This window comes from Neoarius graeffei, chromosome 5, assembly GCF_027579695.1.
Source record: "Neoarius graeffei isolate fNeoGra1 chromosome 5, fNeoGra1.pri, whole genome shotgun sequence".
In the NCBI taxonomy this organism is placed as follows: domain Eukaryota; kingdom Metazoa; phylum Chordata; class Actinopteri; order Siluriformes; family Ariidae; genus Neoarius; species Neoarius graeffei.
Window position 1 is genome coordinate 66,210,933 of NC_083573.1, and position 25,856 is coordinate 66,236,788.

General features: G+C 42.1%; 1 protein-coding gene across 3 annotated transcripts; it reads right to left on the reverse strand.

Annotated features, from left to right (window-relative positions):
- Positions 1-1,692: 1,692 nt before the first annotated feature.
- preb (prolactin regulatory element binding) lies at positions 1,693-24,831 on the reverse strand. 3 transcript variants are annotated; one of them, XM_060922261.1, is made up of 10 exons: positions 24,774-24,831; positions 15,189-15,362; positions 11,166-11,361; positions 10,836-11,065; positions 10,676-10,756; positions 10,424-10,551; positions 7,330-7,503; positions 7,165-7,237; positions 6,568-6,727; positions 1,693-4,683 (listed from the first exon to the last, which is right to left on the reverse strand). In XM_060922261.1, the coding sequence occupies exons 2-10, from the start codon at positions 15,321-15,323 to the stop codon at positions 4,589-4,591; spliced, it is 1,272 nt and encodes a 423-aa protein (XP_060778244.1). In that variant the 5' UTR covers positions 15,324-15,362; positions 24,774-24,831; the 3' UTR covers positions 1,693-4,588. The 3 variants fall into 3 exon arrangements, with proteins under 3 accessions (XP_060778244.1, XP_060778245.1, XP_060778243.1); XM_060922262.1 differs by lacking the exon at positions 24,774-24,831 and adding an exon at positions 24,540-24,743; XM_060922260.1 differs by lacking the exon at positions 24,774-24,831 and adding an exon at positions 24,103-24,182.
- Positions 24,832-25,856: the final 1,025 nt, after the last annotated feature.

Sequence of the window (25,856 nt, forward strand, 5' to 3'; positions counted from 1 at the left end):
CTGTATTTCTTTAAAATTCAATTCTGGCCTTCTGATACTTACTGCTGATGAGTGGTTTACGTATTGTGGTATGGCCTCTATATTTCTAATCTTGAATGGCTTTTTTGAATGGGGAATTGTGAAACCTTCACCCCTGCCCTGTGGAGGATGTTGATGTCGTCACCGACTGTTGTTTTTGGGGTTTTCTTCACAGCTCTTACAATGTTTCTGTCATCAACTACTGTTGTTTTCCTTGGCCAACCTGTTCCGTGTCTAGTTGTTAGTACATGAGTGGTTTCTTTCTTTTTCAGGACATTCCAAATTGTTGTATTGGCTATTCCCAATGCTTGGGCAATGGCTCTGGTTTCATCTCTTTTCTTAGCTTAAAAATGCCTTACTTTTCTCCCATAAACAGCTCTCCAGTCTTCATGTTGGTTTATCTTTTTTAAACAAGAACTAGTCTTCACAGTTAAAACCCACGGCTCAAACCAAGAGTAAACATTCAGGGTTATTAATTGTTTAGATAATCACTCTAACAAGTATCATCTGGGCAACAAGAACCAACCATCAGTCGTGTGTTCCAATATTTTTTGATTACTTGAAAAATACGTGGGTTCAAACAAAAGTTGCCATGTTCTAAGTTGTTTAACACATAGCTGTAAATATCAGGAACTGAAAGCTGAAATTCTGATCTCATGTTCTTCTTTGATCTAATACACAAATGTCTTCAGTTTATAGCAAAAACAAAAGAATTGGCCTTGCCATTCCAATACTTTTTGAGGGGATTATAGTAGACCTATTTAGTGTTGTGCTATGTGGTTTTGGTCATGGCCTCTTTGCTAATGTTCTGGTAAGACATAGCTACAGTGTGTTACTTATCATGGTAGAATGCAATCCGGGTTTGGACATTACTCTTTCAGCGTATCTTAGCAACATGGGCAACCTTTAAAAGCCTTCCTGTGCCTGTAGAAATAACAAGCAGTGAGAAAGCACAAAGAGGAACTGTAGGTGACCAACATAAACACCCATCTACTTGGACGAGTGTCAAGTTTCGTCAAAGAGAGTGGGGAGAAATAACTAGCACTTAAAGGCCATTAAGCCCAACATAAGCGTTGGCAAAGTGTTTAACTGGACAGAACAAATTAAGACTTGTGAAGGTGTCGAATGCAGTAAAAAGACCAGTTTATACAGGATTGTGCATTTAATTGCTAGCTTGTAAATGGTGGTTTATTCATCGAAAGATTAGGAAGCAGCACTTTCTTAGCCTGGCTCCAGATACAAAGGTTTTACAAAGAAGTCAGTCACTAGTGAATTAGTTGTTTTGTCCTTCTCACTTCACCTCTGGAAAGAATGCGCTCATTGTTGTCTCAACTTCTGAGAGTCAAGGACAACTTTAAAAGAACTTCTGATTCTGGAAAATTTCTCAACAAAAAAGTCTGCACGTTGTAAATTATGAACATTACGGGGATATCTTTTGACTGAACTGGATGAACACTTCTCTCTCATCTGCCCTGTATGAAGGCACAGCTGCTCTTACTGCTTTCCACTCACAATGGCAGACGTTATCAGACCGAGTTCCTGTTGGACCGAACATTTGTGGATTTTGGCCCCGTAGCCCTGTCCTTTACTAAGACACTTCATTAATATTCATCAGTTCTGTGGCCCTGAAGGATCAAAGAGTACTTACAGAAATGGAAAACAAGTATGAATAAATACAGATATTGAAGCCTGTTTAATGCAGTTATGGAACAGGTTTTAATTCATCATAATTATCAAGCAGGTCATTGTTAAGTGACGTCTTTAGAGCAGGTGTTCTAAAAACCAGTCCTGAAAATCCAGAGTCTTTCACAAATGTACTTATTTTCCTGCTCAAAAACACCTGATTCAATTCACCAGAGAAATAACTAAGCTGCGCTGGAACTGCTCATCCCAGTATTAAGATATGCAGTGGTAGACACCCATGAGAAGCTTGTAGCTGAAAGCAATTTGTACTAAATTAAAAAAGTTTGAAGCATTAATAAGTGAAACAGTACATAAAGAGGTAAGGACTTCATCAGTGTATCTACATCCCTCTGTATTGAACAGTTTATTGTTTGTCCCTAATGAGTTTTAAATGAAAAGTATGAAGGGCTGTACATTAACTGATGTACTGGGTCATGTGTTTAACCAACACTAAAATGTATTATATGCAGGCTTGAGAAATGTTATATGCAGGCTATGCACCCTTTCGATGATTGCTGTGTAAATTCCAATTTATTGATTGTTGCAGTACATGAGAGATGACATGCTTTGGTTACTGGATGTAAATGGCAATGACTTTCAATAGACATTTAGATTTTCTGATTAAGAGACCTACAGTAATAAGTTACCGTTCTGCCTAATTACTCTGCCTGTTGCTAGTTATGGTCATGTTTTTGGAAGTGAAAACTAAGGGGGGGAAATAATAGCTAATTAACTTTTATTTCATATTCTTCATTACAACATATTTGCCCAACTCTGTTCAATGTGGCTCCTAAATGAAGCTGTACTGGCCTCTAGTGGAGGAATGCATATTATATTATTTATATATCTTCATATTTACTGGATATGAGCAGTCTCGTGCTCTGCTCTGATTGGCTACTCTACTACTAAGCTATCAACTCATATACTGTGAGTAGAGAAAAACAAAATGGCGGAGCGCGTTACTGAACCAACTGAGGACAAAAAAAAAAAAAACTACACTCAAAAACAACCACCCCACCCCAAAAACAAACAAAAAAAGGAATAAAAGTATCTTATTCTTCAATTATTATTATAGCATTTTTCAAAAATTGCTCCCGCCATTTCGCCGGTTTGTTTACATTTCAAGCGGAAATGATTTTGTCGGATGTTTTGTATATTTATCAAATTTGCAAAAAAAATAAAAATACTGTTTCTCAAAACCCAGTGAATGAGGATATAATAAGACAGTTATCCCACTCAATCTCATCATACATGGCTTATAGCCAACTCACTGGCTGTCAGCTCATGCACGACTCGATTTTGTAGAATAACTTTTTTTGGAGATAGATAGATATATCTCCAAACGTTTACACTCAGTGAGTTTACATGCACATCCAAATCGAGCTACTGTCGGTAATCGAGCTAAGGGTCCCAGCAGGGGTGCCAGAGAAATCCAATCCTACATGCACACAAGGAAATCGAGCTATTGTGTGAGGTACATTGTGCACCCGAGCCACAGGTGGCGCTACACGCCCCATCGTGTTGGTACACTTCCGGTTGTCGTCATGAAGAAGAGCTATTCAAGAATATAAACAAAGTTATCAGTTCCATGTTCACAAGAAGAACGACGACGAGGACAGCAACATGGATATATATATATTTCAACTCCGTAAGCTGAATGAGCATGAACTCTATCTCCTCATTGCTCCAGAAGTGCACGTTTCTACTACTGTTGTCATGCCGACCGAGGCTGTTGTGTTTCCTGCTTGTGGTCTCGTCACTTCCGGAAGGGGCAGTGCTGAAGTAAGTAGCTCGACTACGTAGCTCGATACAGTATACATGCACTAAGTAGCTCGGCTACAATCGCATAATGTAGGTCGCGTAGCTCGATTACGAGAAATCCAGTTCAGTTCGATTTCAGCCGAGCTAAGGTGTTTCCATGGCATTTAGAACTTCGATTTTCTCTATGTGCATGTAAACGCACTGACTCATAGTAATCAAAAAAGTGCTCACTTAAAACTTCGATAATAAACAGCACGATCCTAGATCTATGAATTTAAAATGATGAAATGTATGAGTAAAATTTGTTTTAGTTATTACTATTTTATTATCTTTTTGCCAATTATGAAAGTATAATTGAAAATAATTAAAAAAATATAAAATTTCCTATCAAATATGTTTAAATAAATTACTGGGGCTATGAACAAGTAATCATGAAATTGCTCAGGCAGCACCTTAACTAATTAAAAAAAATAAATATGAATTGCATGAATTTTTTTCTTTTTACTCCACTGTAAAGCTTATTTGTCTGACACAGATCACATTCCCTTAACTGTACACAAGCTGTATCATGATAAAGACAAAGATACTTCCACTGGGTCAAACAGCATTAGTGTGATAAAGACACCTGGCAAACTCACAAAGGTTTTTTTTGTTCATAATTCTGTATTTCCATCCATCTTAAATAACTAAAATTATCCAACGATGTGCCTTTCTGCATGTATTACATTAAATGTATTGTACAGCATCTTCAGAATGAACAGATGCCGAGACCTTCATGTGGACTATGAGACCTTCCCAAAAGTCATTTTCCTCTTACTGTTCAGTCTTTTATACGCATGTACATTAACACTGCAAACATGATTGTAGACACATGGACAGACAAAGATGGCACCAGCACAGAGTCAACACCCCAGTTCTTCATTCATAACTATAAAAGAGCATAAATGCATGCTCCCGAGATGATTCTTCGGTTAAACTTTGGATCCCATATCAGAAAGTTCAGTTAAAGTACAATTATTCCATTCTTGACACTGGGTTGCGTTCTATTCATTTTTCTGTATGCTGTGAGAGCTGAATTGCTCCTTGGTGGCAAGAGAAGATTGCTGTGGTCAACCACACCTTTGCTTTAAATGAACCCTGGGAAGAAATGCTGCAGGAGCAGGATGACACCCACAAGGAGTGCAATACACAGGAACAACACCAGCCATATCGGAACAGATCCTGGATACAGCAAAGACAAAAAACACATTCAAGCCTCAGCACAATCATAAGTGACTAGGCAAGTGCTTTTTAAATGCAATTACTTCATCAGGTTATTATTAAGGCGATTAAGCACCCCAGGTCGAAAATTAGTCATATCCACCTATAGCAGTGCTAGTGGTGTCAATAGGTTGCACACATGGATAAATAAAACTTAGTATAAAACATGTGGGCCAGATACTGAGGCTGTCTTCTGGACATCACGTCCAAGTAGAACACAGTGCTGACACTCCATGTTCTAGGATGGCATCTGAAAAGTGCCGAGGGCCAAATATGTGTACCGAGAGACCTGCAAAAACATTGATCTTAATATCCCATAGAAATGTTGAGTGAAGTATTGACAACTACATTTCAAGACACTGGTGCCATCCTGGGTGGCACGGTGGTGTAGTGGTTAGCACTGTCGCCTCATAGCAAGAAGGTCCGGGTTCGAGCCCCGTGGCCGGCGAGGGCCTTTCTGTGTGGAGTTTGCATGTTCTCCCCGTGTCTGCGTGGGTTTCCTCCGGGTGCTCCGGTTTCCCCCACAGTCCAAAGACATGCAGGTTAGGTTAACTGGTGACTCTAAATTGACCGTAGGTGTGAATGTGAGTGTGAATGGTTGTCTATGTGTCAGCCCTGTGATGACCTGGCGACTTGTCCAGGGTGTACCCCGCCTTTCGCCCGTAGTCAGCTGGGATAGGCTCCAGCTTGCCTGCGACCCTGTAGAACAGGATAAAGCGGCTAGAGATAATGAGATGGTGCCATCCTTACTCGACATGACATAGTCTGACATAAACTGAGTTGAGACCATGTCTGAAGCTCCATTTCCCCCCCTCCCGAGTTAAATTTCCTATAAATTCCCCATCTCTTTTTTTTCTGTAAAGCTACTGTAGCACAAACTGCTGAAAAAAAAAAAGTTAATGCTGGCTAAAACAGAAAAGTGTCTAATGCTGACACCTCTCTGTTTTAGCCAGCATTAACTTTTTTTTTTTTTTCAGCAGTTTGTGCTACAGTAGCTCTTCTGTAGGTTTGGACCATATGGGCTAGCCATAAGGGGTGTTCACACAGCAACTTTTATTCCGGTGTAGCACCGGGGCTGCCCCGGTAGAGTGTTCACACGGTACAAAGTTATACCGGTGTAGCCCCTGAAAGCTGCTTAAACCGGTGCAAATCTAACCCTGCTCGGGAGGTGGTTTAAGAAATTTACTCCGGAGTAAATGCTAGTTTGCAGGGCAGCACCGATATAAAATGGGGCGTCTGAACGCTACAGGGGTAGACTCGCTACGCGTGAGGAGAGTTGATTACATACGGGCATTGCATAATTTGCATCCTGGTATTTTGCGCTTCCAAAATGGCGAAGATCAACAACAACAGAACTGCGCGTCTTCCAGTGTTGCCAGATTGGGCGGTTTTAAGTGCATTTTGGCGGATTTGAACATATTTTGAGCTGGAAAACGTCAGCAGTATCTGGCAACACTGGTGTCTTCATCCACGTTGTTTTCCCAGTGCTTGGTGATGCCATGACAACCGGGAAAAGGAAGTACATTTTCACGCATGTGCATATTTCATTTCCGCATTATTACTATCGTATAGCACGGTCGCAAAAACTGCCGTGTGAACGCAAGTGGGGCTGCACCAGTGCTAAGACGGTTCTCTCTAGTAAGCAGGTTTGTGACGTGTGAACGCTCCACAAAATTTACACCGGTGTAAGATATATCGCAACAAAATACATCGGTGCAGCATCAATGCAAATATGTGCCGTGTGAACACCCCTTAAGAGAAGATGGTAATGCATCGACCCGATTTTTGATGGCTTTTGACCCTACGACGTTTGTATGTCAAAAACTGTGTTTAAAGCATACTTACTCCGATTGGCCACAGTATGCAACTGACAGCGACTGTCTACAGCCACACTCAGCATGGCTACTTCATTATTTCCCTTTGCAGGTTTGCTTTTAGGGGCGTCAGGCAAGAACGCCAGGTCGGTCACCACAATGCCATGGGATTCCCGTACATAGTACAGCTTCTGCAGGAGATGCAAATGAAAAAGGTATACTTATTAACGAATACAGAATATTTTTGTGGCAGCGGGGGCGTGGTCTAGCATCGGTCTGTGACAGGAGGGCGGAGTCAGGGAAGTTAAGTGGCAGAATCACTACACCTGTTGTTAATTAATGTGTTTGTGTGTCTTCCCAGTGACCGCGCCCTATTTAAGGAGAGAGAGCGAGAGCAGAGAGAACTCTCTCCACAACTAGACTACTGATGTGTGTTCGTGTGTCTGAGTGTGTGTGTGAGAGTAAAGAGATACGCTGAAAAGCGGAATAAAAGAGTGTTTGTGAAATCAGTTCTGTCCTGCCGTCCTTCTGTGCTCCACCCACCTACATGGACTGCTACAATTTTATTAAGGAATTATTATTGATATAGTGTTTGTGTGTGTGTGTGTGTGTGTGTGTGTGTGGTTACCTGCAGTGAGAATGCAATATAGATGGATACTGATCCTGTGACTGTACCAAGGCCAAGAAAGGTTCCAGAGTCACTGAATAAAACAACAAATTTGCCAAAAATATCAGAATAGCAGCAGAACAACAATAAATAACGAAGAGCTCATGAAAATCACTCAGTCCCCACCTCACACTCAAACAGGAGATCACTTCAGTGCCACATGGTTTAGTTAGCAGGGGTAAGAAGCTCTTGCCATCCCATTTTGTGAGGTAGCATGGTGGTGGTTTACGCTCTCGTTTGTGGGGAATCTGGACTGTGTACAGTCTTAATGCATCCTTTTGGTCCTCGACCTTAGCAAACCTAAAAACAAACACCATGACCACCAGGAAAACATTTTGGTAGCTATAATATCATTAATAAGAGTCTTTTTGTTAAAGAAAAACTCTACCCTGAACAAATTAAATATACCGAAATGCTCGTGATGCGTTTAGTGATTCTGATGCCAATTTGTTAGTTGATACCTTATTTTCATTATTCCTGTGAGAAGTTAGCAGTTGTGCGCCATTCTGAAAGGAAAAGGCAACTTTTGTACAAAATCACCACAAATAGATAGATAAATATATAAAGTAATCGATCATGGAATTTATAGAGAAAGAACAGACCGCATAACAGTATCTTAACTTTTAATAATATGGGCTTGCGCTGAGCTCAGCGAAGATGCGTTCCGCCATATTGATCTACTGCGTGACGTCATGCGGCCCACCACTGAAAAGAACTCTTCAGTGCTTCATGGTGAGAAGGTAAAAAACCAGTACAATCGCTTCTTCAAAGTTTCACCAAATGGTTTTATTTATGCAACTTAAAGCTCATAATACTGTAGAACTTTGGTTGAGTAAAAACACGGAGCAAAAACATGGCTGAATCCTGAATGACTCCTATTTGGATTTGTCCTACCAAGCCTACTGCGCATGCGCGAAGCGGCTCGGCTCGGTTTTCCCTTTCGGGCGCTCTCGTTTTCTGTTAGAATTTGGTAAAGAAAAAATAAATAAATATTATTTACCAGCTTACCGGGTCCATGAACATAAATCTGACAGCTGACAAGGTCGGGATATAAACGAATCGAATACAAGCCACCCGCCGGGACTCCTAATCACAGTGATCTGCTTGTAAACACTGTTTTCATGGGCCCAGTGACGTCACAGATCAGAGGGAGGCGCATTAACGAAAGATTCTGATTGGTTTATAGTTGCCCACAATCTCAAAATGGCTGACTCCTCCAACTTCGACTCCTCTGTGTCAATTCATGATTTCAAAGTTAAAAATATTTTTTCATGTTCGATATATAATGGAAATAATTAACGGAATTGATTACGTATATATGTTTTTCTCCTATTACACACACTGTACAAAAGTTGCCTTATCCTTTAAGTCACAGGAGGAGATTTTAAAATTTCAGTGATTGTAGACATGAGATAAGAGTCAGGTTTCACTGTTCGCTCCAAAAAACAAAACCAGTGTCATCGCAGGAGCTCACACAACTGTACCATGAGAAACCAGACTCGTTTATAATTAGCCAAGTTGTTCTTCATGAGAACAATGAGATCTTTCAAACAAAACAATCAAAATCCATTGAAAACTCAGGGAGGAGTAGCGATTTTCCTGACAGTTAGTTAACTTGCCTAATTAGCTATTTGTTAACGAGAAATCACAAAACCGGGGAGTAACTTCTGTGCAGACTGATTTGATCTTCCAAACAAAACAATCAATCAATCAAAATCCATTGAAAACTCCGGGAGAAGCAGCAAGTTTTGTGACTCGTGGACAGACAGACGACGGACGCCGCGTGATGGCAACAGCTCATCGCCTATGGCCAGCGAGCTAAAAAACAAGAGCTTCTTTTCTTATTCACTCAATCTAACCTAGAAAGAGTGAAGATCAAACACTAAACTCAAAGGTAGAGAATTCATCTTTATAACCTAATAGCACGGAGTTATGGCAGAAATTCAGCTTGGTCAAATAGGCTACGTTCACACTGCAGGCTGAAGTGACTCAAATCCGATCTTTTCGCCCATATGTGACCTGTATCCGATCTTTTATTGACAATATGAACGACACAGATCCGATTTTTTCAAATCCGACCCAGGCCGTTTGGATATGTGGTGCTAATTCCGATTCCTATCCGCTCTTTTCATATGCGACTTCAGTCTGAACCGCCAGGTCGCATTCATCCGACTTACACGTCATCAACAAGCCACAAACGTCACTGTTCTGCGCTGAAGTAGGCGGCGGGTCTCTCAAAAAAGTTACAACAACATGGCGCATAATCACGGGCGCAGATAGAGGGTGGGACGAGTCATATTTAAATTCACCTCGTTCGGTCCCCCCCACTTATAGGGAGGAAAAAACGTCTATGCTGTCTTTCTTTGCATAAGGCAAACCTCACGGAAAAATCAAAAGACTAATTACCATTCGGTTTATTGAGGTGCACGGCAGTGTATACATAGTTGCAACAACTCACATAAAACAAAACAAAGACTGATATTCGGTTGGTTGAGCTGCGCAGACTGCACAGGTTGCAAGCTCGAGCTTGGTTGCTATGGTTACTAACAAGTTTGACAGGCATATCGGGGTTGGTTTGCTGGCAGCTTTGTCCCCCCCCCAGTTTTTTGTCCCCCCCAGTTCAAAAAACGTATCTGCGCCCCTGCGCATGACATCAATGCGAGGGACGCTTCGGGCTGTGAAGGTTCTGAATCTTCTCAATGGAAGGACGCAGAGGTTAGGGAGCTGATTTCCATTTGGGGGGGATGCAGCTATTCAAGCTAGATTGGATGGGTCATACCGCAACCGGGCGGTTTTACTTCCGTAAACACTGGCCATGCTCACTGCGTGTGACGTCGTCGTATCCTGCAGTGCGCATGCGGAACACTTTTAGGTCGCTTTTCGTTCATACTGAGGATCACATACAAGTCGCATATATTTGTTAATGTGAACGACCTCACAAAAAAATCGGATTTCACAAAAAAATCGGAATTGAGCATTAAGCCTTGCAGTGTGAACGTAGCGATAGAGACCTATGAAGTCTTTGTTAACCAAAGTGAAATCAACATGTCAATGAAAGGAGTCAACTCAGAAATTCATTATTAAATCCTGGACTCCATTAAAGATCACATGTTAATTATTTGAAAAAAAAAAAAAATCTTATGCAAGTGATTCAGGGTGGATTTTTCCCTTTAATGCTTTCAATAAGGTTTATCCAGGAATACAACCTGGAGTAACTTACCGGCAGGACTGATAGCGATACTTCTTCTCTGTGATATGGGGCATGTGGTCATGCCAACGTAAACTCAGCATGAGCTGATCATCACTCCATACGCTACACGCAAAATCTCGCCCTGCTGTCACGATGCGCTGAACCAAACAAACAGGCATCATTCCTACTGTTGCATTTGTGATGCATCTATTTTGAAACTTAATTCATCATTTATGAATTACACCCCATCTGCATATATGGACTTTATTATCATATCAATACCTTGTTAACAGGGCTGATGTCCATATCTTCTATTTCATCTTGGTGAGCTTTGAAGTTCAACTTCTCTTTCAAGGAGGGATACTGAGAAGGGAATAAATGACTCACGTTAATAAGAAGCAATCAGCTCAAGTGATCTAGGGTTCGGTTAGGCAAGACTCACCTCCCACACTCTCACGTAACCGTCGGCGCCTCCTGTGACAAGAAGCTTCAGGTCAGAGCTGAAGCGCACACACTTCTGCAGCGGGTCCTGAGGGCTGAGGTCTGACTGCACCTCTCCAATTTTTTCCACCAATATCTGCACAGAGGTGTCCATCGTTTGGGCAGCATCACCAGCACCACCATTCTGGGCTTTCGCCCCTCTCCTCCTGGCACTTCCTTGCTCCCCGGATCCTGCAAAATCAGCATCGAGAAATGTCCGTTGAGAGGACTACTTGAGTTTTCAAAGAGGAAAAATAACAGCAGGTACGATGTGCAGGGACCTCCTACAGACCATTCTTAGAAGCAGCTTGTCGTCCCGCTTTAGGAGCTTGTTGCCTGAAGCGCATCACACTGCAGTTGCCATCTTGTCCAGCAGCAATCACATCTCCTCCCAGGGCCATGTTCATGGTGGCACATAATTCTGTGTCATGAGAGTGCAGCAGAGTGGCACTGTGTTGGCTTCCCACGAGCTCTAAACTAAGGAAGTGCTGTGGCCAAAATGTAAGAGCATATCATGACTATGATGCAACTTCAATAAAGTTTGAGAAGAAAAACAAGCAAGACTTTCAACCAGTACATGTCCATTTGCAAAAACACATTCTCTTTGCTCAGTACTGGTGGGTGTTTTCACCGTTTCTATGGATGTAGTTAAAGTCTTCCACTTTGTCATAAACACATAGGGTCATTCCATGTCAATTCACACACCCTCCCCAGTGACACCTCTTCAATTTGCCTGATATTTATTTTATTAGTTGGCCATGTGGGCACATGATGACTGGAATGAGCCTTTAACCCTATCAACAGACACCTTTTATCAAACTTTTAAGCCAATAAAAACTTTGATTATCCAACTCCTTCAATATAAACTAAGCATTTGTATATGGCACTATTTTTGCATATTTTCTGAAAAATCCTAAGTCCGGAAAGTAGGTCAACTGTTGTTTTGACTGCCTATTCATGTTTAAGGTAATAAAAGCACACCCCTATAGTGATTTTAATCTATGGGAAGATTATTTATACCCAATACCCCATTAGTTATATTGACAATTACAAGGGATAAACCCTTTCCCAGCTGTTTCACGATGCTGTTTTTTTTTTTTTTACATTTGACACCTTTCCCCGTATCCAACCAAACTCTGACCACTATACACTTAATAGTTAAATGCATCTTTCAAACAGGAAAGGGAAAGACGCACACAAGGGGAAACCTCCTGGTTGCTTTACTACATTTGTTCTGACATCCAATCTGGAAGTTAAACCTATGGCCCTTTTCCACTACCCTTTTTCAGCTCACTTCAGCTCGCTTCAGCCCGACACGGCTCGCGTTTCGACTACCAAAGAACAGCACGACTCAGCTCGCTTCAGCCCTGCTCAGCCCCTAAAACTCGCACGGTTTTGGAGTGGGGCTGAAGCGAGCCAAACCGAGCCGAGTGAGGCTGGGGGCGTGAGGAGACACTCCCCTGTGCACTGATTGGTGAGGAGGCGTGTCCTCACATGCCCACACACGCCCCGCGAGCACGCTGGGATCGGTAAACACCGTAAACCCGGAAGAAGAAGAATTACGAGAATTTCTGAAGCCTAATGCGCCTCGCCTCATCTATACGCTCTTGCCAGTATCTGTTGGCGTTGTCGGTGACAACAAGCCACAGCACCAAGACCAGCAACACTAACGACTCCATGTCCTCCATGTTTATTGTTTACTATCTGGGTCATGAGACTACCGCTTAAAAGCTCACTGATGTCACTGTTTGCGCTGCTTAACGACATCACGTGACGTCCACCCACTTTCGCTAACTCCACCCAATGTGTCCACCCACTTCCAGCCAGCACGGTTCAGCGCGGTTGTAGTCGAAATGCAACTCCAACAGCCCCGCTCAGCTCGACTCAGCACGGCACGGCTCAGCCCGACTCAGCCGCGTTTGTAGTGGAAAAGCGGCAATAGACTCATCAGGTTTTTTTATTTCAAGAAAAGGGGAAGGGGCCCTTAGCCACTCATGTGGGGAAAATTAGCATATGAATTAGTCTCATCTCATCTCATTATCTCTAGCCGCTTTATCCTTCTACAGGGTCGCAGGCAAGCTGGAGCCTATCCCAGCTGACTACGGGCGAAAGGCGGGGTACACCCTGGACAAGTCGCCAGGTCATCACAGGGCTGACACACAGACACAGACAACCATTCGCACTCACATTCACACCTACGGTCAATTTAGAGTCACCAGTTAACCTAACCTGCATGTCTTTGGACTGTGGGGGAAACCGGAGCACCCGGAGGAAACCCACGCGGACACGGGGAGAACATGCAAACTCCGCACAGAAAGGCCCTCGCCGGCCCCGGGGCTCGAACCCAGGACCTTCTTGCTGTGAGGCGACAGCGCTAACCACTACACCACCGTGCCGCCATATGAATTAGTAAAAAGGGGAAATTATATATATATAAAATTTTATTATAATCATTATAAACATGAAGGGGGCAAGGGTATTCATGAGGAACTCTATATTTTTGATACATACCTTTCTTCTATACAATTGTTTTTAAAGTATTGATCATAAAGACATCTAAATGTTAACAGTTTTATGCTATGTGTTCATTACTTACAATAATTGGTTGTTTCAATATCAAAGTCTTGAGCATATGGCAGTTCATATCAGCCTGGGCAATATATTGCTTGTGTGTATGACAACAACTGGTATGTGGCAAACATTGTCGACCGTTCTGATGAACACAATGATGTATATTGTCATTTCATGAAACGGTCAAACACGACTCTGTCTTGGCCTGCTGAAAACCGCCAAAATCCACCATGCTGGGTGCCATTTCAAGACATTATATGTCGTGTAAATGCGCCGGAGATTCAAGGTTGTAGTGCTCGGCATTATAAACTTGTTGCAGTTGATGTAGAAAGAATTGAGATGCTTCTTCCAAAGCACATTCATGCTTAACTGTCAGTGTCAGTCAGCAAGCCTGGTTATGGTTTTATATTGAGTTGAATCATTTTGTATTGTGCCTACATGTATTTTACAGCAGTAAATGGCGTCCATGCCTCATTAAAATTGTCTGATCTGATCACATGACTAATTTATTGTTAAGTGTAGTTTAAGTTACGCGTGTGTGTGTGTGTGTGTACAGTGTGCAAGGGGTTAATAAATGTAAACTGTCAGTTTATATATTCAAATATGTGTTCAGTGATATCCTTGTTTTAATCTTACCATTTTATAATTTGAATGCGTTTTAGTACCTTTTGATTTGAACTGGCAGTTAAAACAATAGCTGACCTCCTTTCCGGATTTTTCAGAAAATATGCAAAAATAGTACCATATACAAATGCTTAGTTTATATTGAAGGAGTTGGATAATCAAAGTTTTTATTGGCTTAAAAGTTTGATAAAAGGTGTCTGTTGATAGGGTTAAAGGCTCATTCCAGTCATCATGTGCCCACATGGCCAACTAATGGCCTGAAGTAGGGCGTACCAAACGGTAATTTTGTCCCAAAGCCATATTTGTGGCCCTCCTGTACCCCCACCAAACCTCTGAGTGCCCTGAAACTCTTCAAGTACACAGTAGAGTTCCCAAATATGATGATAAATCAGTTTAAACCCTATCAACACACAAACTTTCCAAGATATGGACCCCTGAAATGTAAAAAAAAAAAGTCATAAAAAAAAATCCACTTTTAAGGGGTTAATATCTCTAAAGTTAGTAAACCTGTGCTATTTTTAGGTGCAGAATCAGATAGACAGGGCCAGAATACATAGATATAGCAATTTACAGGTCTATATCCCCCTTAGAACAAAAAATATGGGCCTCCAAAAAGGCTTGCAAATTAAGTGTGCAATTCCCGGACCCCAAAAGTGGGCATGGCACCCAAACTTTGAAGGGCCATAACTCAAAAAACGTTCCAGCTAGGAAGCTAAAATTTTGGATTCTTTCATTTGACATCAAAAGGCACTAAGAAAATAAAAATAAGGCAAATTGAAGAGGTGTCACTAGGGAGGTTTTGGGCATTTGCGTGAATTGACATGGAATGACCCCATATTAACCCTCACCAGACTCGCTAAATGCAATGTGGCGCACACACGGATTTAAAGACAAGTGAGCTGAGCTTTTGCTTTAGAGTGTGCTAGATTTTGCCACATGCCTTGCATCTTACTTATCTCAAATAAGCACTGCATTGTGATACAGAAGATAAAGCAAGCGGACTCGAAAGAAGACACTTACTTACAAAACTACAGGTTTTAGGAGCAATCACTATAATCCCAAGCAACATACATAAATAATTGGTTTCTGCTACAGCAAAGGGGTTAATGCAGACACTCACCACTGCATTCTTAATGCCGGTCTTGGATGCTCCGCCCCCTCCAGCTGTAATGATGAATCCAGTTTTAGGGTCGATTTTAACAGCGTAGAGAGGGAAAGGGGCACGATACAAATCTGGCACTTTTCTCTTGCCCATATTATCTATATGTAATCACAGGAAATTCACAGCAAACATCTGTTTGGGGAGGAAAAAAAAAAAGAGTTTATGCAACATACCAAAATAGCTGATGGAGAATAACATTCTAAACCTTACCCAAGTGAAGGGTTGCACCACTCCATTTAGTCAGTGTCATGGTTTTTCATTCTATAACATTTAAGTACAGTTAGGTCCATAAATATTTGGACAGAGGCAACATTTTTCTAATTTTGGTTCTGTACATTACCACAATGAATTGTGAACAAAACAATTCAGATGCAGTTGAAGTTCAGACTTTCAGCTTTAATTCAGTGGGTTGAACAAAATGATTGCATAAAAATGTGAGGAACTAAAGCATTTTTTAAACACAATCCCTTCATTTCAGGGGCTCAAAAGTAATTGGACAAATTAAATAATTGTAAATAAAATGTTCATTTCTAATACTTGGTTGAAAACCCTTTGTTGGCAATGACTGCCTGAAGTCTTGAACTCATGGACAACACCAGACGCTGTGTTTCCTCCTTTTTAATGCTCTGCCAGGCCTTTACTGCAGCGGTTTTCAGTTGCTGTTTGTTTGTGGGCCTTTCTGTCTGAAGTTTATGCCGCTTTTCCACTACAAACGCGGCTGAGTCGGGCTGAGCCGTGCCGTGCTGAGCGGGGCTGTTGGAGTTGCATTTCGACTACAACCGCGCTGAACCGTGCTGGCTGGAAGTGGGTGGACACATTGGGTGGAGTTAGCGAAAGTGGGTGGACGTCACGTGATGTCGTTAAGCAGCGCAAACAGTGACATCAGTGAGCTTTTAAGCGGTAGTCTCACGACCCGGATAGTAAGCAATAAACATGGAGGACATGGAGTCGTTAGTGTTGCTGGTCTTGGTGCTGTGGCTTGTTGTCACCGACAACGCGGACAGATACTGGCAAGAGCGTATAGATGAGGCGAGGCGCATAAGGCTTCAGAAATTCTCGTAATTATTCTTCTTCCGGGTTTACGGTGTTTACAGATCCCAGCGTGCTCGCGGGGCGTGTGTGGGCATGTGAGGACACTCCTCCTCACCAATCAGTGCACAGGGGAGTGTCTGCTCACGCCCCCAGCCTCACTCGGCTCGGTTTGGCTCGCTTCAGCCCCACTCCAAAACCGTGCGAGTTTTAGGGGCTAAGCAGGGCTGAAGCGAGCTGAGTCGTGCTGTTCTTTGGTAGTCGAAACGCGAGCCGTGTCGGGCTGAAGCGAGCTGAAAAAGGGTAGTGGAAAAGGGCCATAGGTCTTTAACAAGTGAAATGCATGCTCAATTGGGTTGAGATCAGGTGACTGACTTGGCCATTCAAGAATATTCCACTTCTTTGCTTTAATAAACTCCTGGGTTGCTTTGGCTTTGTTTTGGGTCATTGTCCATCTGTATTATGAAACGCCGACCAATCAGTTTGGCTGGATTTGAGCACACAGTATGTCTCTGAATACCTCAGAATTCATCCGGCTGCTTCTGTCCTGTGTCACATCATCAATAAACACTAGTGACCCAGTGCCACTGGCAGCCATGCATGCCCAAGCCATCACACTGCCTCCGCCGTGTTTTACAGATGATGTGGTATGCTTTGGATCACGAGCTGTACCACGCGTTCGCCATACTTTTTTCTTGCCATCATTCTGGTAGAGGTTGATCTTGGTTTCATCTGTTCAAAGAATGTTCTTCCAGAACTGTGCTGGCTTTTTTAGATGTTTTTTAGCAAAGTCCAATCTAGCCTTTTTATTCTTGAGGCTTATGAGTGGCTCGCACCGTGCAGTGTGCTGTATTTACTTTCACGCAGTCTTCTCTTTATGGTAGATTTGGATATTGATACGCCTACCTCCTGGAGAGTGTTGTTCACTTGGTTGGCTGTTGTGAAGGGGTTTCTCTTCACCATGGAACTTATTCTGCGATCATCCACCACTGTTGTCTTCTGTGGGCGTCCAGGTCTTTTTGCATTGATGAGTTCACCAGTGCTTTCTTTCTTTCTCAGGATGTACCAAACTGCAGATTTTGCCACTCCTAATATTGTAGCAATTTCTCGGATGGGTTTTTTCTGTTTTCGCAGCTTAAGGATGGCTTGTTTCACCTGCATGGAGAGCTCCTTTGACCGCATGTTTTCTTCACAGCAAAATCTTCCAAATGCAAGCGCCACACCGCAAATCAACTCCAGGCCTTTTATCTGCTTAACTGAGAATGACATAACGAAGGAATTGCCCACACCTACCCATGAAATAGCCTTTGAGTCAATTGTCCAATTACTTTTGGTCCCTTTAAAAACAGGGTGGCACATGTTAAGGAGCTGAAACTCCTAAACCCTTCATCCAATTTTAATGTGGATACCCTCAAATGAAAGCTGAAAGTCTGGACTTTATGTCCATTATATAACTATAATTTGAATATGTTTCAGTAAACAGGTAAAAAAAAAAAATTTGTGTCAGTGTCCAAATATATATATGGACCTAACTGTACGTCATTCTACCTGTTTATTTTTTATTCTTGCTGTCATTTCATAGGCTTGGACTTCAAAATAACCCATGCACATACTCCTTAAATATGTCCCTTTCAAATTTATATATTTTTAGATTATTCTTTTTTTTTTATTTTACTGACAAATATTTTGAAATTATTTTATCTTAACTGTTCAAGCACCAACCACCAAAGCAAACTCATTGTACGTTAGAACGGACTTGTCAATAAACTCGATTCTGATGCAGAGAGTCATGCTCCTGGATCACAACTCTGATTACCGTACTGCCCCCCCCCCATGTTCGTGTGGGTTTCCTCCCAACTTCCAAAACCATGCCAGGAGGTGGACTGCCTACTCAAAATTGCCCACAGAGGGGAATGTGCACGCGTATGGTACCCAATGATGGACTGGTGTCTCAAAGTGGCTACTAAAGATTAATGAAGGAAGAAATCAAAAATGTTTTTATAGCAACCACATGTCTGCTGTGCTGTCAAAATCAAACAAGCCTCCATGAACTTCCTTTTAATCTCTTCTCTATACAAAGTGAAACCTGTGCATTGGCCTCTCTAAAATATATGAAGTAACAGGCTAGTTACTAGTAAACAAGTTTTGGTATTACTAATTTGTAAATGCCAAACAGTCAAAAGGTTGATGTTAAATGAGTGAGTGTTGTACAAAAGTGTTGACTGATTTGTACAAGAACCCCAATTCCAAAAAAGTTGGGGCACTGGGTAAAACGTACATAAAGGCAGGATGTAAAGATTTGCAAATCATGGAAAACCTATATTTCATTGAAAACAGGACAAAAACAACATCCTGCCACCTCCTCTGGACCCGAGCTCTTTTACGATGGACTGAGGCGAAGTGGAAAATTGTCCCGAGGTCTGACGACTCAAAAGTAGAAATTCTTTTTAGAAATCACGGACACCACATCCTCCAGGCTAAAGAGGAGAGGGACCAGCCGGCATATCAGCACACAGTTCAAAAGCCAGCATCTGTGATGGTATGAGGGTGCATTAGTGCACATGACATGGGTAGCTCGTACATCTGGGAAGGCATCATTAATGCTGAATGATGTATACACACGTTTCAGAGCAATATGCTGCCATCCAGGCAAAATCTTTCAGAGAAGGTCTTGCTGAAAGAAGACAGACAATGCCAAACTGCTTTCTGCACATATTAAAACTACATGGCTCCATAGTAAAAGAGTCTGGGTGCTAAACTGGCCTGCCTGCAGTCCAGACCTGTCTCCCATTGAAAACATTTGGTGCATTATGAAGCACAAAATACGACAAAGGAGACCCCGAACTGTTGAGCAACTGAAATTGTATATCAGGCAAGAATGGGGCAACATTTCTCTTTCAAAACTACAGCAATTGGTCTCCTCAGTTCCCAAACGTTTACAGAGTTGTTAAACGTAGAGGTGATGCAACACAGTGGTAAACATGCCCCTGTCCCAACTTTTTTGAAACGTGTTGCTGACATCAAATTCAAAATGAGCATATATTTTAAATAAATAAACAAAAATCCTCAGTTTCAACATTTGATATGTTGTACTTGTACTATTTTCAATGACATATAGGGTTCCATGATTTGCAAATTATCACATTGTCTTCATTGACAATTTACAGTGTCCCAACTTTTTTGGAATTGGGGTTGTAAAAGCCACTGGTCAAATTTTAAGACTGTGCTGTATTGTAGATGCTGCACTTTTCAGTGAATGGAAGGACAGGTTTTCTGCAGGTTATCCTTCTCATATGTGTTAGATCAGTAGACAAGCTTCTTTGAACTTAAATACGTTGTAATCCAGGGAAAGGGTGGCACAGGTGTCCATGTCAAGAGTAAGTAAGAACTACAGTGGCTTTTAATTTAAAGAACGAGAGTGCAAGAGAGAAAAGAACAAGAGATTAAGACAGCAGACTGCACACCTAGAGCACACATTTACTGCAAATCATGTTTGATTAATCTCAAATAGACATCCTTTGCTTGTGGGCAACATTGATCCCATACTTTAGTTACGAGGCATCAGGTGCAAACTCAGGACATCGTACATGTCTTGGATACAAACGATGTAAATTTCTGTGTTACATTAACGAGCAGCTAAAAGCTTAATACATGGGACCTTCTACTTGTCAGTCCAGGTACATTTGCATTGTACTCAGTCATGCAGGACATTGAGTATAATAGCTGTTTATAACATTTCACTCCAATCGCAACCAGGACACTGACGTAGCGATTATATTGCCCTAAAGGAATTACGGTGGTTTAGCCCCCAGTGTCCCATCTTCAGGTGTTTTAGTCCCACCGTTGAATTGAACTAAGATAGAGCATAATTTCGCCTTCTAAGACACAAATAACTAAAACACCATCTGTGGTTTTAGAAGGCATTACAAGAATTTCTTAATTCTATTTCAAATATTCCATGTCCCAAAAGCCAGTTTTGTCAGCCGGGGATCAGTACGCCAGCGCCTCTGCCTTTGGCTGCCACCCAATCCACAGTGCACCAGACCCTTACAGAACCTCCTGTGGGTGAAATCTCAAGATTTCACAAGGGGGTGCACCGGATGCCTCCCAAGGGAGGTTTTCTGGGCATGCCCCACCGGGAGGAGACCCTGGGGCAGACCCAGGACACGCTGGAGAGATTACATCTCTTGGCTGGCCTGGGAACGCCTCGGTATTCCCCCAGAAGAGCTGGTGGAGGTGGCTGGGGAGAGTGAAGTCTGGGTGGCTCTGTTTAGGCTGCTACCCCTGCGACCCGGATAAGCAGTAGAAGACGGATGGATATCTTTATTTCAATTCAGATGATCTTCAAAAGATCAACAAAAGCCAAAATAACAAGTAAGCGAAGTGACACTGATGTTTTTGTGATTTGATCCGAAATATGAGTGGTTTCGGTTCTGGTGCATGTCGATTTAATCATCTGCTTCTGTGCATCTTCACTACACTCTCATCCCCATTTTCATTGATGCACATGTATTCTGTTTTGCTACTGCTCACCTTCATTCCTCTTTGTTCCAATGCATACCTCCATCTCTCCAAACCCAGCTCAACCTCCTTTCTACTTTCACCACGTATCACAATATCATCCGCAAACATCATTCCATGGTGACTCTTGCCTCACTCCATCCATCAAGCTATCCATCACTATGGCAAACAAGAAAGGACTCAAAGCAGATCCTTGATGAAGTCCCACCTTCACTTTGAACCATTCAGTCATTCCAACTGCACACCTCACTGCTGTTTCACTGTTCTCATACATGTCTTGCACCACTCAACAAAAATAAAAACTTTACACTCGTTTCAAAGTCAATAATTTGAACATTTTGGAAAATAGGTTTGAAATAACGATTGTATTCAATTATCTTGTCATTAAAGATGCTATAGCATACAGATCATGTTTGTCATGGAATCGGTTCCACCGGAAATGCGACGACAATGTCCATGATCAAAAACTGTGAGTCACAACTTAATGAAATCATGTCAATATCGGGTGTGTCCTCCATGGGCGTTCACAACTGCGATACGTCTCCTCATGGATTGGATGATGCGTCTGAACACAGCTTGGGGAATGCGCCGCCATATTTGTACCAACATGGCACCAAGCTCCTGCAAGTTCTGTGGAGGGTTCCTTATGGTCGGCTGTGGTGCCGGTTTGATGGAGACGTGTCTGGAGATTATGGATGGTCTGTCGACTGCATCCCATAACCCTCGCAACGTCAGTGACAGATGTTCCCGTATTCAGCATGCCAATGGCACGTTCACGCTGAATGTTTGACAGTCGTGGCATTGCAAATTAACGAATAATTAACCATAAAACCTTGTTTTTCTGAGATGACACTCTACTCTGCTACCGTGAGATCAATTGCACGTGTATCAATAGGTCACGTCACTTGTGTCACGTGGAAACGTGATTTTAGCGTGCAGTGCTCTTGCACGTGCTACGTAGGCCCGACCAGTAGAATGAATGTGTGACGTAATGCCCTTGACAATGCATTTAACCATAATCACAACAAGAACTCTTTCAAGAAAAGTTTCTAAACACTATTTGAAAAATAATGAGTGTCAAGTTTTTATTTTTGCTGAGTATAGTTCTCATTCACTCCACAGTTTCTCATACAATACCATAACTCACCTCTCGGCACTCTATCGTATGCCTTCTCCAAGTCTACAAACACACAATGTAGCTTTCTCTGGCCTTCCCTGTACTTCTCCATTAACATTCTTAAAGCAGAAATTGCATCCGACGTGCTCTTCCTTGGCATAAACCCGTACTGCTGTTCACAGATTGCTACCTCTCTTCTCAATCTCGCCTCCAATACCCTTTCCCATAATTTCATGGTGTGGCTCATAAATTTTATCCCTCTGTAATTACTGCAGCTCTGTACAGTGGTATGCAATAGTCTGGACACCCCTGGTCAAAATTACCGTTACTGTGAAGAGTTCCTACCACTCTGAAAGTGGTTGAGGTCCACAAAGCAGGAGAAGGCTATAAGAAGATAGCAAAACGTTTTCGGGTTGCCATTTCCTCAGTTCAAAACGTAATTTAAAAAAATGGCAGTTAACAGGAACAGTGGAGGTCAAGATAAGGTCTGGAAGACCAGGAAAATTTTCAGAGAGAACTGCTCGTAGGATTGCTAGAAAGACAAATCAGACCCCCACCCCAACTGCAAAAGATCTTCAGGAAGATTTAGCAGACTCTGGAGTTGTGGTACATTGTTCTACTGTTCAGCAACACCTGCACAAATATGGCCTTCATGGAAGGGTCATCAGAAGAAAACCTCTCCTGTGTCCTCACCACAAAATTCAGCATCAGAAGCTTGCAAAAGAACATCTAAACAAGCCTGATGCAGTTTGGAAACAAGTCCTGTGGACTGATGTTAAAATGGAACTCTTTGGCAGCAACAAGCAAAGGTATGTTTGGAGAAAAACGGGCACAGAATTTCATGAAAAGAACACTTCTCCAACTGTTAAGCATGGGGGTGGATCAATCATGCTTTGGGGTTGTGTTGCAGCCAATGGCTCGAGGAACATTTCACGGGTAGAGGGAAGAATGGATTCAATGAACTTCCAGCAAATTCTGGAAGCAAACATAACCTCATCTGTAAAAAAAAAAAAAGTTGAAAAGAGGATGGCTTCTACAAATGGATAACGATCCTAAACGCACCTCAAAATCCACAACAGACTACCTCAAGAGGCACAAGCTGAAGGTTTTACCATAGCCCTCACAGTCCCCTGATCTGAACATCATTGAAAATCTGTGGATAGACATCAAAAGAGCAGTGCGTGCAAGATGGCCCAGGAATCTCTCAGAACTGGAAGAATGGATGAAAATTCCTCAAACAAGAATTGAAAGACTCTTGGCTGGTGAACAAAAGGCGGTGTGAATGGTACAAGCTGTTATACTTGCCAAAGGGGGTGCTACTAGGGACTAACCATGCAGGGTGCCCAAACCTTTGCTTCGGGCCCTTTTTCCTTTTTTTGTGTGTCATTTTGAAAATCTCATCTCATCTCATTATCTCTAGCCGCTTTATCCTGTTCTACTGGGTCGCAGGCAAGCTGGAGCCTATCCCAGCTGACTACGGGCGAAAGGCGGGGTACACCCTGGACAAGTCGCCAGGTCATCACAGGGCTGACACATAGACACAGACAACCATTCACACTCACATTCACACCTACGCTCAATTTAGAGTCACCAGTTAACCTAACCTGCATGTCTTTGGACTGTGGGGGAAACCGCAGCACCCGGAGGAAACCCATGCGGACACGGGGAGAACATGCAAACTCCGCACAGAAAGGCCCTCGCCGGCCACGGGGCTCGAACCCGGACCTTCTTGCTGTGAGGCGACAGAGCTAACCACTACACCACCGTGCTGCCCCATGAAAATAATCATTTTAGATATGTTATTTTATATTGAAAAATTAGCTGTCTCGGAGAAGATTTTTTTTTGACACAATTACATACTAATTTAATCAAAATAGTCTGAAAACTTACTGGCATTCAACATTAAAACTTAACTATGTTTCCAATGATATGGAACCAAATATTTGTTTTATGGTATAAAGAATGATGTAAGTGCATCCCTTTTGGAGCTACCTGTGGCCAAAAAAGCACTTTTTCTAAATGACACGAGTAATTTTGCTAAATATGACATATATTGCCATACATTCACCAAAAATAACGTTACCACCAATTTTTTTTTGCATGGTAAATAGAGCTATCACAGGGCTACAATAAACAACCAAGTTTATTTAGTCAAGCCTTTTGATATTGAAGATAAGTGTTAAATGTGATTTTTAGCTTGCGTACCCTGATTGTAAAACAACCCATGAAGCACTGTGGAGGAAGGACTGTTGTTTGTTTCACTTCTGATATGTCACACGACTGAACATCCTAAAGACAAGACGAATTCAAACTATTCACGTCAAAGATGAGAATTCGGCATCGCGCCGAATTATTACCAACGAACCGGAATCTCAATCTTGAGATTTCGTCTTTAGACAGATATTCTTGTTAATTAAAATGAGAATGTTGTTTGGAGCTGCTCTGTTGAGCTGCATAGATTTAAAAACATACAAACCCCTGATTTGAGGGTTTCTTCAGCTACTTTTAGTTTACATTAAGTCAAATACTCCAAGTTCAAACTTGCCTTTAAAAAAAGCTCTGTGTCCAGAACGATCAATCAATCATAGACATATTTGATCAGCTTTATACACATTTTAAGATGGGGCTAAACCACCACATACCCTCTCAAACCAGTAATCCCATAGCAGCCCACTGTGTGTTTACCAGCTAGTTAACATTACACAAGCTAACTGCTAATGGCTAGCACGAAGCAAATGCACTAACTTTCTACTCCTCCGACATGCTACTTATACATTCAGCAAAACTGTATAAGCTAAATTATTACAAAATATATCCCATCACACCGCAAACCATAATAAAACAAAGAAACCATTAATATCTCGCCACTTCCTTACCTACACGTCAGCAACGCACAGCTCATACACGCACACACTACGCGTCATTACGTCACCCGTAACGTATAGAATAATGACGCAGACACAAATGCGCCTTAAAACATGTAATATATATTTTGGAAAAGAATTTCTCCTATCGTTTATTGTAAAATGTACACTACCGTTCAAAAGTTTGGGGTCACTTTGAAATGTCCTTATTTTTGAAAGAAAAGCACTGTTCTTTTCAATGAAGATCACTTTAAACTAATCAGAAATCCACTCTATACATTGCTAATGTGCTAAATGACTATTCTAGCTGCAAATGTCTGGTTTTTGGTGCAATATCTCCATAGGGGTATAGAGGCCCATTTCCAGCAACTCTCACTCCAGTGTTCTAATGGTACAATGTGTTTGCTCATTGCCTCAGAAGGCTAATGGATGATTAGAAAACCCTTGTACAATCATGTTAGCACAGCTGAAAACAGTTGAGCTCTTTAGAGAAGCTATAAAACTGACCTTCCTTTGAGCAGATTGAGTTTCTGGAGCATCACATTATTTTGTGGGGTCGATTAAATGCTCAAAATGGCCAGAAAAATGTCTTGACTATATTTTCTATTCATTTTACAACTTATGGTGGTAAATAGGCAGCACGGTGGTGTAGTGGTTAGCGCTGTCGCCTCACAGCAAGAAGGTCCTGGGTTTGAGCCCTATGGCCGGCGAGGGCCTTTCTGTGTGGAGTTTGCATGTTCTCCCTGTGTCCGCATGGGTTTCCTCCGGGTACGCCAGTTTCCCCCACAGTCCAAAGACATGCAGGTTAGGTTAACTGGTGACTCTAAATTGACCGTAGGTGTGAATGTGAGTGTGAATGGTTGTCTGTGTCAGCCCTGTGATGACCTGGCGACTTGTCCAGGGTGTACCCCGCCTTTCGCCCATAGTCAGCTGGGATAGGCTCCAGCTTGCCTGCGACCCTGTAGAAGGATAAAGCGGCTAGAGATAATGAGATGAGGTGAGATGGTGGTAAATAAAAATGTGACTTTTCATGGAAAACACATAATTGTCTAGGTGACCCCAAACTTTTGAACAGTAGTGTAGACATAAAAGTTA

What these genes read in the sequence shown, in the direction of transcription:
- preb (XM_060922261.1), bottom strand. Translation starts at nt 15,323, where the DNA reads ATGGGCAAGAGAAAAGTGCCAGATTTGTATCGTGCCCCTTTCCCTCTC. An exon ending in TATCGCTATCAGTCCTGCCG is followed by an intron (nt 7,504 to 10,423) that starts GTAAGTTACTCC and finishes GTTTGTTTTTAG; the next exon opens with GTTTGCTAAGGTCGAGGACC. An exon ending in ATCTCCTGTTTGAGTGTGAG is followed by an intron (nt 7,238 to 7,329) that starts GTGGGGACTGAG and finishes TGTTTTATTCAG; the next exon opens with TGACTCTGGAACCTTTCTTG.